This window comes from Cucurbita moschata, unplaced genomic scaffold (genome assembly GCF_002738365.1).
Source record: "Cucurbita moschata cultivar Rifu unplaced genomic scaffold, Cmos_1.0 Cmo_Scf00026, whole genome shotgun sequence".
Taxonomy (NCBI): Eukaryota; Viridiplantae; Streptophyta; class Magnoliopsida; order Cucurbitales; family Cucurbitaceae; genus Cucurbita; species Cucurbita moschata.
This window is the reverse complement of record NW_019268542.1, coordinates 2,564,511-2,581,132: the sequence shown is the minus strand read 5'-3', so window position 1 is coordinate 2,581,132 and position 16,622 is coordinate 2,564,511. Positions and strand designations below refer to the sequence as shown.

General features: G+C 36.7%; 1 protein-coding gene across 4 annotated transcripts; it reads left to right on the top strand.

Moving 5' to 3' along the window:
- Positions 1-10,573: 10,573 nt before the first annotated feature.
- On the top strand, positions 10,574-15,775 carry LOC111462071 (glycine-rich domain-containing protein 1-like). Of its 4 annotated transcripts, XM_023105749.1 has the most exons (9): positions 10,578-10,867; positions 10,972-11,089; positions 11,824-11,942; positions 12,075-12,207; positions 12,933-13,205; positions 13,301-13,821; positions 13,919-14,043; positions 14,918-15,075; positions 15,156-15,775. In XM_023105749.1, the coding sequence occupies exons 1-9, from the start codon at positions 10,671-10,673 to the stop codon at positions 15,666-15,668; spliced, it is 2,157 nt and encodes a 718-aa protein (XP_022961517.1). In that variant the 5' UTR covers positions 10,578-10,670; the 3' UTR covers positions 15,669-15,775. The 4 variants fall into 4 exon arrangements, with proteins under 4 accessions (XP_022961519.1, XP_022961517.1, XP_022961516.1 ...); XM_023105748.1 differs by having other exon boundaries at positions 11,824-12,207; XM_023105751.1 differs by lacking the exon at positions 15,156-15,775 and having other exon boundaries at positions 10,574-10,867; positions 11,824-12,207; positions 14,913-15,075.
- Positions 15,776-16,622: the final 847 nt, after the last annotated feature.

Sequence of the window (16,622 nt, the reverse complement as noted above, 5' to 3'; positions counted from 1 at the left end):
TTTGATCTGTAAATAATAAGTTGTTGGCAATGATTTGGGACAAGAATCGAGTGGTGAGGATTCTTAAAACTAGTTTCTTTTAAATTTGAGGCTATGCTTAATCTTTTTTCTCAAACCAACTCTTACCCGTTCTAAATGAGTTTTCAAACAAGTTTCCCAAAGGATTTGAGAGCGGAAAGTCTCCCAAACGTAATCCCCCAATTTTACCTCCATTAATGACCGATTTTCAAAGCTTGAAAATGCAATCGGAGGCTATAAGGAAAATCTTCCCTTTCCACTTATACTAAACGCTTCCTATGAAGATAATGAACCGTTTTCATAAAGACCACGACGATTGAAAACCTTTAGAACAAAGGAAATTAAAGAAAATTCTTAAAGGGTCGGAGTTTAGGGTTTAGGGTTTATTGGGAGCGAAATTGGAGATAATAAAAAAGTTGGTCCCTACACACAAGCTCGTTGGGTAAGGTTAGGAGCTAAAGATGTTCCTATCATTCTACCTAATAAGCTTAAGAATCGGGTAAAAAATGGGTTTAATGTTGAGAGTTTAGTTTGAGAAATTGAGAGCATCTGCAAAGTCGTCCATCCAAAACTATTTCTTAAGCTTGATAAAATCGAGACTTGATAAAATCTAAAACGTCCCAACCAATAAAAAAATTTCTAAGTTTTACTCTCGCGGAAAACATGTTTTTAGTGAAATTTAGAAGGTTATAACTCGAGCTACCAACCATAAAAATTTATGAGTTGGTCTCTACTTCTTCCTTGGAACTCCATCTAACAGTTTTATAAAGAAATCGAGTCGATTCGAGATTTATGTAGAGCGGTAAAAGATTAAAATTAGAGGTAGATAGTGAGAGAAATCATGATTTCTCAACAACGTAGGGAAGAAGATGAAGCCGGAAAGTCAATGGTCAAACTTAACTTCGACTAATAAAATTCAAAGGTAGCCATATTTTGACCTTTCTATCATATTTGATTGATTTGAACTCCTTGCATGTCGATTCTCATGAATTTGTTTTATGGTTCCTAAAACTAGACACGCTAAGGACCAAGGCTTCGAACACCAACCAAGAGGTAAGCGGTCATCTTAGACTTTTCTTAAGAAACACCTGTAGGAATTGTTTTGAATTAAACATAAACCTTAATTTAAGATAGATTTAAAGGAATATGAAAGAAATAAGTAAAGAATCGTGAGTTAAGTACCTAAATTTGAGTATTTTGGTCGAAAATCATGTGACGATAAAATAACCCACTAAAAGGACTCTACTACTCATGAAATTTTATCACTAGGTATAATATGACACGATAAGTTTATATATGAAATTGTGTAAAATGATCATAATGGCTGGCTGTAAGGTGACGTCTCTTCAATTCATGACTCAAATGACCTCTAAATGCTACAAGATTTCATGGATCATGTTTGAGGGAACCAAGATTTGAGTAGTAAATGACTAAATACCACTTTAGTAGCATAAAGTTGGTTCACTAAATGATCTCTAAATATGAGGTCTAAGTGACATGTTAAGACTATGTATAAAGTTTGATTGTCATCGGAGTTTATTTAGGGACTGAATCAAGGATAAACGAAAATGACCATAATTTTTCTACAGGCCTAAGTTATCGTTTACGGATCAAATGAACTCTAAATGACCAAGACTAAATATATGAAATATTTTTTTTTTAAAAGGAAATACGAGGTTATGAAAAATTTCAAAGTCATCCGAGCACATTTAGAAGCTAAACCAAGAATTAAGGACAAAACGACCAAATTTCCCCTCAGACCCTAAGTAATTTCAAGGTCAAACAGCCCCCAAATAACTCAAAATTTTAGGTAAGGGCTATATACAAAAACATGGAACTTTACCCGAACTTAAACTAAGTAATTGATAGTAAATGACCAAAACATCCCTATATGGACTCTATGATGTTTTCAAGATCCTAAGAACTCCAGATGTCATGAACATTATAGGAGACTTAAGTATAACCTTAAGGCTAACGATATTTGAACCTGTTTGGAGTGTAAGTCAAGATTTAAAGAAAATGGTAAACTACCTCTAAAAGCCCCTAATAATGTTCCATGATTTTCCTAAGCACCTCAAGAAATATGTTAGGACCATAGTAAGATTCAGGTAAGTTATTATGACAAGTTCATATGTATATAACTCGAGAGCTTAGATTAGGGATTAAGGGATCATGATAAGACCTAAAAATGGGTGTGCTCTTACATTAATATTTGGAACAAGAACTTAAGAACCCATAAGACTAAGAAGACGCTCCAAAGACAATTATCAAAGAGCATAACACAAGCTCTAAAAAAATTCAAGACTTAAGAACATGAACGCATAAAGAACTCATGTGTATCAAGAATATGTTGCAGGTATGAACTGAGACTCGAGTAGTGCACGATGAAAATACTTCTAATGGATTCCTTTAAAGAACTCTGGATGATTCCAAGAGTTATAACAAGCATGATGTTATGAACAACTTAATAAGAATGTTATAAGACATATACCACTATTTTATGGCCATGGATTCTATGCAAGCCATAATGATAGGGTGTCACCCGTCATAATACCCTAGGGTTAGCTCATGAATTATGTCAAGATATGCTATCCTAAGGATATAAAAAAAAACTAAGAACATTACACACCCAATGTCCTAAAGTTACCATGAATCTTAAAGAATGCTAGGCTCTAATCATGTCGAAGGTGATTTAAGATCTCCCACCACGCGCTACTTCTCGAGGCCCATGTTTTCCTCTTCTAGGTGGGATGTCTGCACCATGTTTTTAGCAAGACGTCTTGTTTGGGCATCATGTTTCCCTAGACATCTCATCTAGGGGACGTCTTATACATGTTTCTTGCAGGATGTCACATCTATGTTTTGCACCAATCATGTGACCTTCTCGATCTTCCATGGTGAGTAATCTAGGGGCACGTTAGGGATAGTTACCAAGTTGACTACATCTCAAAGATAGTATAAGAGAGTATATTACTTTAGCCATGAATCAAGAGTCCTTGAAGCTCCCATGGTACACCATGTTCATGACTCATACTACATCACTTGGAATGTAAGAAGCCTTTAATGTAGTTTTTCAGACTACACCACTTGGAATGTAAGAAGCCTTGGGTGTAGGTTCTAGGCTGTATCGCACGAAACTCATAAAGTTTTGGATACTGGTTCGGACTATATCGTTTTAAACGTANAAAAAAAAAAAAAAAAAAAAAAAAAAAAAAAAAAAAAAAAAAAAAAAAAAAAAAAAAAAAAAAAAAAAAATCTTGAATGTAGGTTTTCAGACTACAATGCTTTGAACGTAAAAAAGAAAAACCTTGGGTGTAGGTTCCAGGATGTATCATAGAGAGCATACGAAGTCTTGGATATTGGTTCAAACTATGTCGATTGTAACACATGAAGACTTGGATGTAAGTATGACTCAAAATAAGAAATAAGAACATGGAGGAGGATCCAGTTCTCAAGACTAAGAATCCAGAATTTCAAAACCAAGACCAAGAATTCAGTACCCAAGACCACGGTCCTTAGGCTAATTCATGACAAGAACTCAAGAATTGAACTTAACGGCCTAAGTTCTCAAGTGAATAACAAGATTATGACGAGAAATAGTGTGCTAACACAACACTCATCATGTACATCGATCGGAGTCTACAAGTACCCTACTTACTGAATCTTTGAATTCATTCAAGTTCTCTCATTTTTTTTTTCAAGTGATAAGAAACAGTGGCTCGAGGATGGAAGCAGATTTGAAGCAAATGCCATATAGAGCCGTGTTTTGTTTGTTTTACTGTTTTAATTTGTTTGTTTTCACGTGACTCAATGTATTTGAACTTTACTTATGATTTGTATATAAAATGTATTTATGTCTTCATTTTAATGCGAAAAAATTTACCATTTTTTTTTACTGTGTCTTTTCATGTTTTCAAGCTTTTAATAAGTTCGCGACTCATGAAGATCAGTTCTGATGAGGTGGTATCAGAGTCGGCGATCAAGTATGTACACCTTAAGACTTTAAAAAAAAATTATGCCTAACAATTTCAGGTGTTTGTTCCACTTTAGGGTTACTGTAAACCTTTAAAGACTCGAGGTGACCTTAAGACCCTCAAGGACAAATGGTAACCCTAAAAGTCCAAGTGGAAAAACTAAGGCTATAGACCTCCGGGATCAAGATTGTCCCAAGGAAAAGTAGTCTTAACAAGGCCAATGGTAGTTACTCGGGTTAAGGACTAGTGAGGGGTTTGCAAATTCGTAAGGGTCCTTAAATCTAATTGGCTAGGATTTTCATATTAAGTACTATCTACAGTGTCATAATTCATAGGTGGGTGAGATCACATCTCTCTATACCAAGTAGACCCTTACTAGTCGAGATATGTTCACAATTAGGGGTTGCCCCTATAGTACAATCCATGTTATCTCAATGACCCCTAGTGTGGCTCATGAACTAATGTATAGCAACTATATGGCTAAAGCTCTCTATCATGCTCATATATCATCTCGATTACATCGTAATTCAATAATCATTCATACGTGGGCATACACGTAGGTTCATTCCATTTTACCAAGTCTAGCTCTTCAGTTTCAAGTAATTTCCATCATAATCTATACTCATCTCTATTCAGCCCAAGTTCTAGTCGTTTTCTACGAGTATTTCTTAAGAAAAAATCTAACTGATTACTTATAGTACCTGAAATGTTCAAAGGTTTGATTTTCCTACTTCTCGAAGTTTGAACTTTCTCGAACTCCTCAAGTAGAGCCTAAATTGAGTCAAAAGAGAAAAACCATTGAATTAGATCAAAACACGAGCTTAAAGTGGTCAAGCTGGTAAAAAATATCAAAACCAGTTCAATCAAACTAAATCCGATGATGTTATCATCTTTCTCACCAAGTGAACCAATTCACGTAAATGCTAGAAACTGGTAACTAGTTAATTTTCGTCCCAAAGTACCTTTAAATTCCTCAAATGAGATATAGTGATTTAGGCCTCCTTAGCCCCCAAATTTTACACAAAATTTTGCCCTCTTAATCACAAAAAGTTGTAGAAACAACTTTCATATGAAATGGTTTTGAGTTCTTAACCTTGATTCTAATATAAAGAGCTTAGTTTTGAGGCTTTGGGTTCTTAGTCCCGAAAATTTGGATCTTGATCCATGTTCTAGTTTTTATTCTTGTTCTTGGTTCTTATTTCTTGAATGGTACCTAACCGTGTTCATGTCTTAATGAACTTAGGGCTTATATAGTGCTACTTTAGGGTATTTGTGTGTGGTATACTTGATTGACCTTAAGGTAGCATATTGGTAACTTCAAAGCTTACTTTCTTGAATCATGGCTATAAGGTAGCATATTGATTACTTAAATATCAAAGGCTACCTAAAACTGATCTTGAATTAGCATCTTGATTACTTGAAAATCAAGAGCTAACCTTGAGCTCATCTTAACTTAGGGTAGCCTCCTAATTACGTGAAAATCAAGAGCTATCCTAAACCTTATCTTGGAGTAGCATCTTGATTACTTGAAAATCAGGAGCAAATCTTGAGTTCATCTTTACTTAGGGTAGCCTTCTGATTCCTTGAAATTCGATGACTATCCTCAAAGTTATCTTGAGGTAGCATCCTGATTACTTAAAAATTAAGAACTAACTTTAAGCTCATCTTGATTTAGGGTAGCCTCTTAATTACTTGAAAGTCAAGGGCTGTCCTAAAGCTTCAGCTTCTTTTGAGGTAGTATTCAAATTACTTAAAAATCAAAAGTTAACCTTGAACTTATAACACATCCTGACTATGTTACTCGATAACATTCAAGCCCCTGAGCACAAGTTATGATCCATTCTAGGCCTATAAAATCTAAATCTTAGGAGCCTTTAGCGCCAATTTCATCCTTTCTTTTAAAATGACTTGTACCCTAAAATTAGTTTAAGTTCTAAACTTAATCCAGACATCTTGAAATTTTAGGTAAACCTTCATGTTCTTGTACGCCTTACTTCAAATCTCAAGTTATTTGGAGGGTACTTGGACCTTAAAATATATTAAAGAATCTTATGGGGCATTTTAGCCATTTTTATTCTAAAACTTGATTCGAGCCCAAAACAAGATCCAATAGTTCTAAAAAAAATTTATAGTCCTTAGAAATCGTGACATAAGTCCTCTTATGAAGTTTCATGATATTTGGGAGTCATTTGAATCATTAACGGAACGTAAGTTATCATAGGGGTATTATGGTCATTTGACATTGTTGCTTGATATGAACCAAAAGACATCAACCCTACAATATCCTTCAATGGAGATGTGAAGAAAAGGTTGTCAAAATTATCAAAAAGATGTTTCAATTCATGCCACATTGAAGAAGAATGAAGTTTGATTGTTATAAATTTTGGGTGGGTTATAATTTAGAGTAATTTAGAGTTATTGTATTTCATTAATGTAGTTTAAGACTTTTAATTTACTTTAGGTTACAATTACATAATGGTTAATTATTGCCATTAAGTATGAATGTTACAACTCTTGGAATGCCTTTAGTAGTTTCATTTTGAGGCTATATAAAGCCATGTATGTTGTATTTGTAAGTAGACTTGGAAAATATAGTAAAAGAAGCATTTGTGCTCTTCTTTAGCTGGCTATTTGCAATTCTATGTAGTTTAGGTTGCATGTAGAATCATTCAAGCTCGACATGATCAATCTTGCTTGTGGAGTGATTCGAATCTCAAACAAGTGTTTGAGATATTTGATCAACAAGAATCATTCAAGCTAGACATGATCGATCTTGCTTGTGGAGTGATTCGAATCTCAATCAAGTGTTCTTGCCTTGAGACAATCGATCAACAAGGTAATCCGAATCTTATTCCCCTTGTATTGATTCCTTATCATGTCAATGGCCATTTGACATTGTTGCTTGATTTAATTTATTATCCTTATCAAATGACCATCTAATTTCATATGTAACATTCTAAGTATAATATCATGACTAATATTGAAATTCATGAGCAATGGAGTCCATTTAATGGGTTGTTTTAACGTTATTTGATTCTCGACCAAAAAGTTCAATTTAGGTCCTGAACTCATAGTTATAGATGTAATTCTTTCATAATCCTTTAAATATTACTTCATTTAAGGTCTATATTAAATTCTAAGTGATTTATAATATTAAATTTGGAGAAAAGTACTTACCTCAGAGTTAACATTCGGGTCTTCGGTTCTTGAGTTTCTAATAATCGAATTGCTCCAAATTTTCTTCATTAGATTCATCCTTTGGTCTGCTTTTTGGAACCATGAGAACTAATTTAGAATGAGCATAATTTGAGAACAATGAAGAAAATATCAAGGTTTGGGCTAGCATTGTCAGTTCAAACACATCATTATCTTCTTCCTCAAACAAGGGAGGAGAGGCGATTCTTGTGGCCAACACCGCCCGAAAAATACCTTTCACACATCAATATAGAGTGTTTTTTCCCTCGATGTTGTCATAAAACTTAAAGATCATGTTGTAAGAAAGAGTTAGGACCAAATTTATACATTTTTGTAAATTGTAGCTCAAGTTATAGACCTCGAAAGTTTGCCAAAATATTTTTTTTCTCGCCGGAGGAAAACCCATAAAACTTTTATTAGTTGGGAGGATTAAAATTTTTTAGATCTTGATTCCTTCTTGAGATCTCTTCATCTTCTTCCTCTTAAGCTTAAGAAATAGTTTTGAAAGAACAACTTTACGTGGGTATCTCCAATTTTACGTTTAAAATTCTTGAATTTTTATCTATTTTCTGTAGATTTTAGAGCTTATTGAGTAGTTCGATAGAGATTGTTTTAACTCCTGATTTCTTCGTGAAAGCTCTTCCTCTTATCTCCACGAAACTAATGAGACTGACCTAAACCAATGAGATAGTTTGCGGAGGCTGAATTGTAGATTACCTACAATCTCACATAAAACAGACCTGATAAGAATTTCTCTGATTTCCCTCATTCCCGAATTCTTCAACTTTCATGGTCTTCAGGAAAGATGTTCCTCAAGCTCTTAAAAAAATGAATGGGACTTGATCGAGTGTACGACATTATCTATATGCTCCAATTGAATTTTCAAGAAAATTCTTCCTCGTGAACATGGAAGCTTGAATTGGGTGATTGTGTTTGGGTCATTTCTTTTAGCTCTTGAATCCTTCATGAAACTTGTCGAGGAACTCATTTAAAAGCTACGGGAGTTGCTTTGAGAAAAAAATGGTGTACTATAGCCCCTAAATTTGAGGAAAGAATATTAAAAACTAAGAGTCAGATTTTTAAGTTCTCTCATCATTTGATTCTTGTCTCAAAACATGCCCACAATTTCTTATTTATAGATGAAACTTGCATCGCCTTTCATCATTCTAGAATCAAGCTGAAGTTTAACTTAAATTTTTTGGATCATCCATAAAAAAATATCTACTCTAATGACCTTAGTTATAAATATCGATAGTTAGATCTAAAAAACCTCAAGTCTTCTTTAACAACTCAAATTTGGAGTGAATCTAGTGGTAAGATGAAGAAATAAGGTCGATTTTTGTAGAATTGGTCTTATACAACCAAAGTCACTATTGATTCAGTGATAGGGGCATTATCGTAATTATATTGAACTTTAAAGGTATTTCTAGTAATATATCGCTTTTTAAATTTTTTTTATCCTCTTAAAGACATTTTCCTTCTTGAAAATCTTGAAATTCCTTCCTTATAAGAAATTAAAAATAGAAAAAAAAATTAAATTAAATAAAAAGACTTTTTTGCCCTTCGTACGTACTATTTCTCTTCCAAATCTTCTTGTGCTCTTCCTTACTATGACACTAAACATATCTTTCTTGGTTCCATTAGCCTTAAACTTGCTCGAATATCTTAACTTTATTTTGGAAAGTCCTAACTTAATGCTCAACGAGCCTATTTGGATGATTTTTTGTTGTTGTTATTTCTATCACTTTTCGAGACCTATTGCTGCAAGACAACTAATTCAACCATTCAACTTAAAAATGACCGTTTTAACCCTCGGATCACACAAAGAAATACGGCCGATCTTTGTGCAATTGGTCTTATAAAACCAAATTCATTATAGATTCAATGATAGGGGCATTATCGTAATTATATTGAACTTTAAAGGTATTTTAGTAATTTATCACTTTTTAACTTTTTTTTTTTTTTTTTACCGTTCTAGGTCATTTTTCTCTTTGAACATCTTTAAATTCATTTTAAGGAATTAAAAATCGAATTTCTTTTTTTAAAATAAAATAAAAAGACTTTTTTGCCCTTCATACTTACTATTTCTCTTCCAAATCTTCTCGTTCTTCCTTACTATAACACTGAAAATGTCTTTCTTGGTTCCATTAGCCTTAAACTTGCCCGAATATCTTAACCTTATTTTGGAAAGTCGTAACTTAGTTCTCAACGAGCCCATTTGGAAGATTTTTTTGTTGTTGTTATTTCATCACTTTTCGAGACTTATTACTTCAAGCCAACTAATTCAATCATTCAACTTAAAAAGGAATGTTTTAACCCTTGGATCGCACAAAGAAATATGGTCAACTTTTGTGCAATTGGTCTCTTAAAACCAAATTCACTATAGATTCAATGATAGGGGCATTATCGTAATTATATTGAACTTTAAAGGTATTTTAGTAATTTATCACTTTTTAATTTTTTTTTTACCCTTCTAGGTCATTTTTCTCTTTAAATTAATTCTAAAGAATTAGAAATAATAATAAAAAAATTCTTTAAAATAAAATAAAAAGACTTTTTTGCCCTTCGAACTTACTATTTGGCTCTTCCTTGAAAATATCTTTCTTGGTTCCATTAGCCTTAAACTTGCTCGAATGTCTTAACCTCATTTTGGGAAGTCCAAACTTAATGCTCAACGAGCCCATTTGGATGATTTCTTCGTTGTTATTTCATCACTTTTCGAGACCTATTACTTCAAGATAGCTAATTCAATAACTTAAAAATGACTGTTTTAACCCTCGGATTGCACGAAGAAATACTTCAATTTTTGTGTAATTGGTCGTTTTAACCCTCAGATGAAGAAATATGGTCGATTTTTGTGTATTACCCTTCTAGGTCATTTTTCTCTTGGAACATCTTTAAATTCATTCTAAGGAATTAAAAATCGAAATTTTTTCTTTAAAATAAAATAAAAAAGACTTTTTTGCCCTTCCTACTTACTATTTCTCTTCCAAATCTTCTTCCGCTCTTCCTTACTCTAGCATTGAAAATATCTTTCTTGGTTCCATTAGCCTTAAACTTGCCCGAATATCTTAACCTTATTTTGGGAAGTCCTAACTTAATGCTCAACGAGCCTATTTGGATGACTTGTTTTTGTTGTTATTTCATCGACCTATTGCTTCAAGACAACTAATTCAACCATTCAACTTAAAAATGACCATTTTACCCCTCGAATCGCACGATATTTTTCCTCATCATTTTCAATATTTCTAATTGTGGCGAGGAGAAAGACAAGACGACAAGAAAACAAAGGCAAATAAAATTGGAATGAGAAAAAAAAGTTGTGGAGTAGTTTGTCACCAAATTCCATGATATCCAAAAGCATCAAGTCACGTTAGAACAGGCCCACCACTATGGAATGACGAAACCCCGTTTCATTCTCGTATTATATTCTCTCTAACACACCATTTTCCATCACCCATTTCTTCATTCTTCACCTAACCCATGTCATCCGACCGACCCATTTCCGAATTTTCCGCCTCCATGTCGGCGAGAAGCCTCGGCGACATGTCCGAACTTGGTACCATCCAAATCGGCGTCGATATTATTTCCGCCGTCCGTCGAAACCTCGGCTTTCTCAGAACCGTCGCCGATTCCCACTGGCTTCACTGTGAGTCCACTCTCAGTGAAGCCATACGAAGGTCAAATCGTAATCCATTTTTTAATTCAACTGATGCGAATCTCTTTTGGGTTTATGCATTTAATGCTAATAGAGATGTTTTATGGGATTTTTGTTTTTTTTAAGGTATGAGGAGCTTTGGATGCCGTTGATTTCTGATCTAATGGTTGCTGGAGCTTCGCCTCCTATGATTCTTCCTCCGTTGGATGTTGAATGGGTTTGGTTCTGCCACACGTTGAATCCGGTTAGCCTTAATTTCTGTTTGTTTCCTGAGAAAATTCCTAATGAATCAAACACCCTTTAGATTGGTTGTCCAGTGTGTTTTATTTAGGGAAGGGTCTGAGGTCTCTTGGGGAAGCCCAAAGGAAAGTCACGAGAGCTTATGTTTAAAGTGGACAATATTATACTATTGTGGAGAGTCGTGATTCCTAACATGGTATTAGAGGCATGCCTTAACTTAGCTATGTGAGTAGAATCCTCAAATGTCGAACAAAGAAGTTATGAGTCTCGAAGATGTAGTCAAAAGTGACTTAAGTGTTGAACTTGAAGAAAGGGTGTACTTTGTTCGAGGACTCCAGAGAAGGAGTCGAGCGTCGAGTGAGGGGAGACTGTTCGAGAGCTCCATAGGAGAAGTTGTGGAGCCTCGAAGGTGTAGTCAAAAGTGACTTAAGTGTCGAACAAAGGGTGTACTTTGTTCGAGGACTTCAGAGAAGGAGTCGAGCCACGATTAAAGAGAGGCTGTTTGATGGCTCCATAGGCCTCAGGGAAGGCTCTATAGTGTACTTTGTTTGAGGGGAGGATTATCGAGGATTGTTGGAAGGGAGTACCATTGTGGAGAGTCTTGATTCCGAACATGTTTTGGGAGTGTGATTATAAGCACTTTGGTATAATGACTCGGGTCGAACGTACTCTACAGTGTTTTTCTAAACGTTCTAAGCAGCTTAACAAGTATTAACGGTAATAATATACGTCTTTCAGGTCGGTTACAAACATTACTGTGAGACAAGATTCTTTAAGCTTATTGGAAAACCATCAATTTTTGATGAAGAGAATGAAGATTATGCATACATGAGGTGCAAAGAGATATGGGTCAAGAGGTACCCAACCCAATCCTTTGAAAATGAAGAAAGTTCAAGTTTGAGAGACGAAATTAGTGTTGAAAATCACGAGCTTCTCGAACTAGTAAGGAGCCATAAGCACTTATACTCGACGTTTTCGGAGCCGTTCAGGTCCGAGATCATCTACCTTATTGCAGCTAAGCAAAGATACAAAGGGTTTCTGTATATGTTGCAGAGCTCTTCTGATGAATGTTCTTCTTTTGTGCCTGCCTCAGATATTCTTCTCATGTGGCTTACCCATCAGGTAAATGTTCATATTAAAAAGCTCGTAGAGATATACACGGTAGATAGCCATATAGTAGGTGGTTATATCTGGTAAAGCTATATATAGTAAACGGAATGCATATAGTGCTTTGAAGAAGTACTTTCTTCGTTCTCAAGCTCGTAGAGATATGCACGGTTGATAGCTATATAGTAGGTGGTTATATCTGGTAAAGCTATATATAGTAAACGGAATGCATATAGTGCTTTGAAGTACTTTCTTCGTTCTCCGTATTCTCTCTTGCGTTACGTATCTGAATTCATCAATATAAACCTTTAGCCAATATTTCTCAATGTGTTCATCTAGATCGAGTGTGTACTGTTCTTTATGTTCATCTGGATCGAGTGTGTGCATTGTTGTGCGATCCTAACACATGCTTGATTGTGAGATCATAAAGAACGAAACATTCACTAATCACAAGAGCCTTTAAATTTTGATTATGAGGTCCCACGTCGGTTGGGGAGGAGAACGTGGAAAACTCTCTCTAGCCGACGCGTTTTTAAAACCCCTTGAAGGGAAGGTCAGTAGGGAAAGTCCAAAGAGGACAGTATCTGCTACGGTGGGCTTGGGCCGTTACATTGATTGTATTAGTCGAGCCGTGTCCGTGCAATGTATTGCCATCTATGTTTGTTAATGCTGTATTTTCTGCCTTTACTTCAGACGTTTTATGTTCCAAACTTCATTCTTGTTTGTTATATGTAAACCAGAGTTATCCAACAGTTTATGCAGAAGATGTAAAGGAAATGCAGGGAGATTTATCGAAGGTCGTGAGGTTCGGGGAAACCGTGAAGGCAATGGAACTGGAAAAAACCAAGCAACTGTGGCACCGAACGTTTCGACAACCGTACGAGAAAGCCGGAGGAGGGATAACCATGGAACTAGGAAGAGCTGTTACTTCCAATCCTCTAGCTTACTGGGAAGCATCCGATTCGGACGTTAACGTGAAGTACAAGTCTATGATGTCGAGGTTCGTACTCGAGGTTTGTTAACTAACTCGAACAAGTCATTTGGATATTCGCAAACTATCAAAGTTTTATGTTGATTAACTTTTTTTTTATCCATGCTTTGAATTCAGGTTTGTGTGTTTATGCAGCTCAAAGCTCAACAACAACCAATACAACAAGATTCTTCACACGAATTTCTTCGTTTACGCACTTTACGATGCCATCGGGAGCTTAAGCTCGATCAACCAATCTCGAGGCTCAACGATGACTCGTGGCACAAAGCGTGGCATCTCTATTGTGAATTCGGTACCAAGGGAGTCGTTCTTGAGGTTCGGCGTCCCAATGGCCATTGTTTTAAAGGAAGTATCATTAAGAAAGCTACCACATTCAAGTGGAATGACTTGATAAGAGCACCTTCACTTACTTTAGAAAGACAATTGAATCAAAATCTCAAGGTGGTTGTCTCAATAACTCCACCAGTTCAAGCACCCTACTTGTTAAAATGTGTACCAGACAAAGTGATAGACGATTCCGGGGCGATGGTTTCGGATGTTGTTCTTAAGATGAACCAATACCGGCCTCAAGAAGGGCGGTGGCTATCTCGAACCGTACTCGACCATGGAGGTAGAGAGTGTTTTGTCATTTGTATAAGGTAATAACTTGATCAATACAATGATTTGTCGAGTTATTTTTTACTAATGTTCGGGGCACGTCGAGATGTAACATGACAATGTGAACGTAAAACGCAGGGTTGGAGGGGGGTTTTGGAGGAGAGGAGGTGAAACTCCTCTGCCTGTGAAATGGGAGGACAGAGTTATCGAGATTCGAGAAGGTTCTTGGTCGTATATCGCTGGCTCCATCGGCCGAACCCCGGGTATGATATATTCGTACTTGAACCAAATCTTCCTAAATCTTGAAACTTTCATATCTTGTGGATAATTAGTAAGATCTCAACTTTCGATGAGTTCTTTATATGAACGGTGGAAGGGCCCAAGCCCAAGTCTAAGCCCACCGCTAGCAAATATTGTCCTCTTTGGGCTTTCCCTTTCGGGCTTCCCCTAAAGACTTTAAAACGTGTCTGCTGGGGTAAGGTTTCCACACCCTTATAAAGGGTGTTTTTGTTCTCCTCCCCAACCGATGTGGGATATCACAATCCACCCCCCTTCGGGGCCCACGTTCTCGCTGGCACTCATTCCTTTCTTCAATCGATGTGGGACCCTGACCAAAGGGTGTTTTTGTTCTCCTCCCCAACCAATGTGGGATATCACAATCCACCTCCTTCGGGGCTAGCGTTCTCACAGGCACTCGTTTCTTTCTCCAATCGATGTGGGACCCCAACCATATCCACTCCCTTTAGTGCCAGTGTCCTTACTGGCACACCATCTCATGTCTACCCCCATTCGGGGAACAACGAGAAGGCTGACACATCGTCCGGTGTCTGGTTTTGATACCATTTGTAACGGCTCAATCCCAAGCTCACCGTTAGCAAATATTGTCCTCTCTGGGCTTTCCTTTTCGGGCTTTCCCTCAAGGCTTTAAAACGCGTCTGCTAGGGGAAGGTTTCCACACCCTTATAAAGGGTATTTTGTTCTTCCCAACCAATGTGGAAAATCACAAACGGTAACGAGCCGAGAACTTGGACTCGGTTTGAATAAGTGATTGTTTAATAGTGAGCGGAGAGATTCGACTTGAAGCAGCTACATTACTTAAATTTTGAACATTGATTCATACATTGGCATCTAGAACAGAGAAAGTGGTAGGAACTGCAACACCAAAACAGCCACTAGAAGAATTTAAAGCCGCTTGGAAATTCTCTACTGGTGATGAACTGATGGTTCAATGGGATACTTCAACACCAAAACCAGCCTTTAGCTTTGTCTTAACAAATCCAACTTCAGAATCATCTGTATGTGGTCATTCCATATCTCGGATCTTGTTCACGACTCTTTTTCGGGTTTCGGGTTTCAGTATGTTTTGATATTGCAGGTAAGGCTCGTAAAAGGTCAGCAAAAGCTATATCAAGAGCCACGGCTCGATGGTGAAGGGCAGGAGGAAGAAGAGGAAGACGAAGATGACGACGGGTTTGTAACAATGATTCGATATACGAATGAGTACCCAACTGGAAGAGCAACAGCTCTTCTGAACTGGAAGTTGCTTGTGATCGAGTTGTTGCCAGAGGAGGACGCCGTGTTGGCTCTTCTTCTCTGTGTTTCGATCCTGAGGAGCGTATCGGAAATGAAGAAAAAAGACGTTGGAAACTTGCTAATTCGAAGGCGAATGAAGGAGACGAAAATAGGTCTTAGAGATTGGGGCTCCATAATGCTTCACCCTTCATCGAAAAGTTCGACTACTTCGTCGCCTTACCTTCAACCTTGGTATTGGAATGCCGAAACCGTGATGGCATCCAACAGCGTCGATCACCCCACGAGACAGCCTGCGTCGAGCTACTTGCCCGTGGAGGGTGGAGATAAGTTGTACAAGCAAGGAATAATATCATGAATGATATACTTCCATGGTTTAGTTGCATGATTGGGCTAAATATATAATTTAGTTCCTAATGTTTGATATTGTTTTTCAAATACTAATTTGTAAGTTTCTATTTCATCTCCGACCATCCCGGACCATCCCTAACATTTGTATGTGTGAGAATCCCACATTGGTTGGGGAGGAGAACGAAACACCCTTTATAAGGGTGTGGAAACATTTCCCTAGCAGACGCGTTTTAAACCCTTGAGGGAAAGCTCGAAAGAAAAAACTTAAAGAGGAAAATATCTGCTAGTGGTGGGTCTGGGCCGTTACAGTATGTCTATAGATCACGAAGAGAGATTGAGATGGTCATAACACTTTGTTTAGCTCGTTGTGTGACTTTCTAGATGTTAAATCCTGAGTAGGGTGAGGGATAAGAGGGGAAGCCCATAAATTGAAGGCTTCCCTCGCTCGCTCGCTCTAACGCTAAGTTTGCATGAGGTGCAAGCTTCTAACAATGAGGATTTTCGGTGGAATTGGTGAACCACGCTCGCAGGTTAGGACTTCATAAAGAAAGCCAATATCCACTGCATGGAACTTCAAACCATAGAATGTCTCGATATAGGGATTGGCTACGAGTGTCGATCATGAACACTACGTCAACCTGCTAGCATGATTCATAGCCTCGTTATGTTATAAATGAATGGAGGTTTGGCTTGCATCATAGACATATGCCATGAATTTAAAATATGAGGACCTCAAGCATTTTTTTTTGGTAATAAACATCGAGATATTTTTCCGTTATGATTAGAACAAACGCGTACTGTAACGACTTTAGATTTCTACTTAACTTAAAGTCGCTATTGTATACATATCATAGACATTTTATGCGAAAATAAGCGTTTAAACTTCATTTTAAAACACCACTATGGACTTACGTGTTCGAAAACATCTTTAAAACGACGTAATGAAATAGCAAATGAAATA

What these genes read in the sequence shown, in the direction of transcription:
- LOC111462071 (XM_023105748.1), top strand. Translation starts at nt 10,671, where the DNA reads ATGTCATCCGACCGACCCATTTCCGAATTTTCCGCCTCCATGTCGGCG. An exon ending in CTCCATCGGCCGAACCCCGG is followed by an intron (nt 14,044 to 14,917) that starts GTATGATATATT and finishes CATCTAGAACAG; the next exon opens with AGAAAGTGGTAGGAACTGCA. An exon ending in ATCCAACTTCAGAATCATCT is followed by an intron (nt 15,076 to 15,155) that starts GTATGTGGTCAT and finishes TTGATATTGCAG; the next exon opens with GTAAGGCTCGTAAAAGGTCA.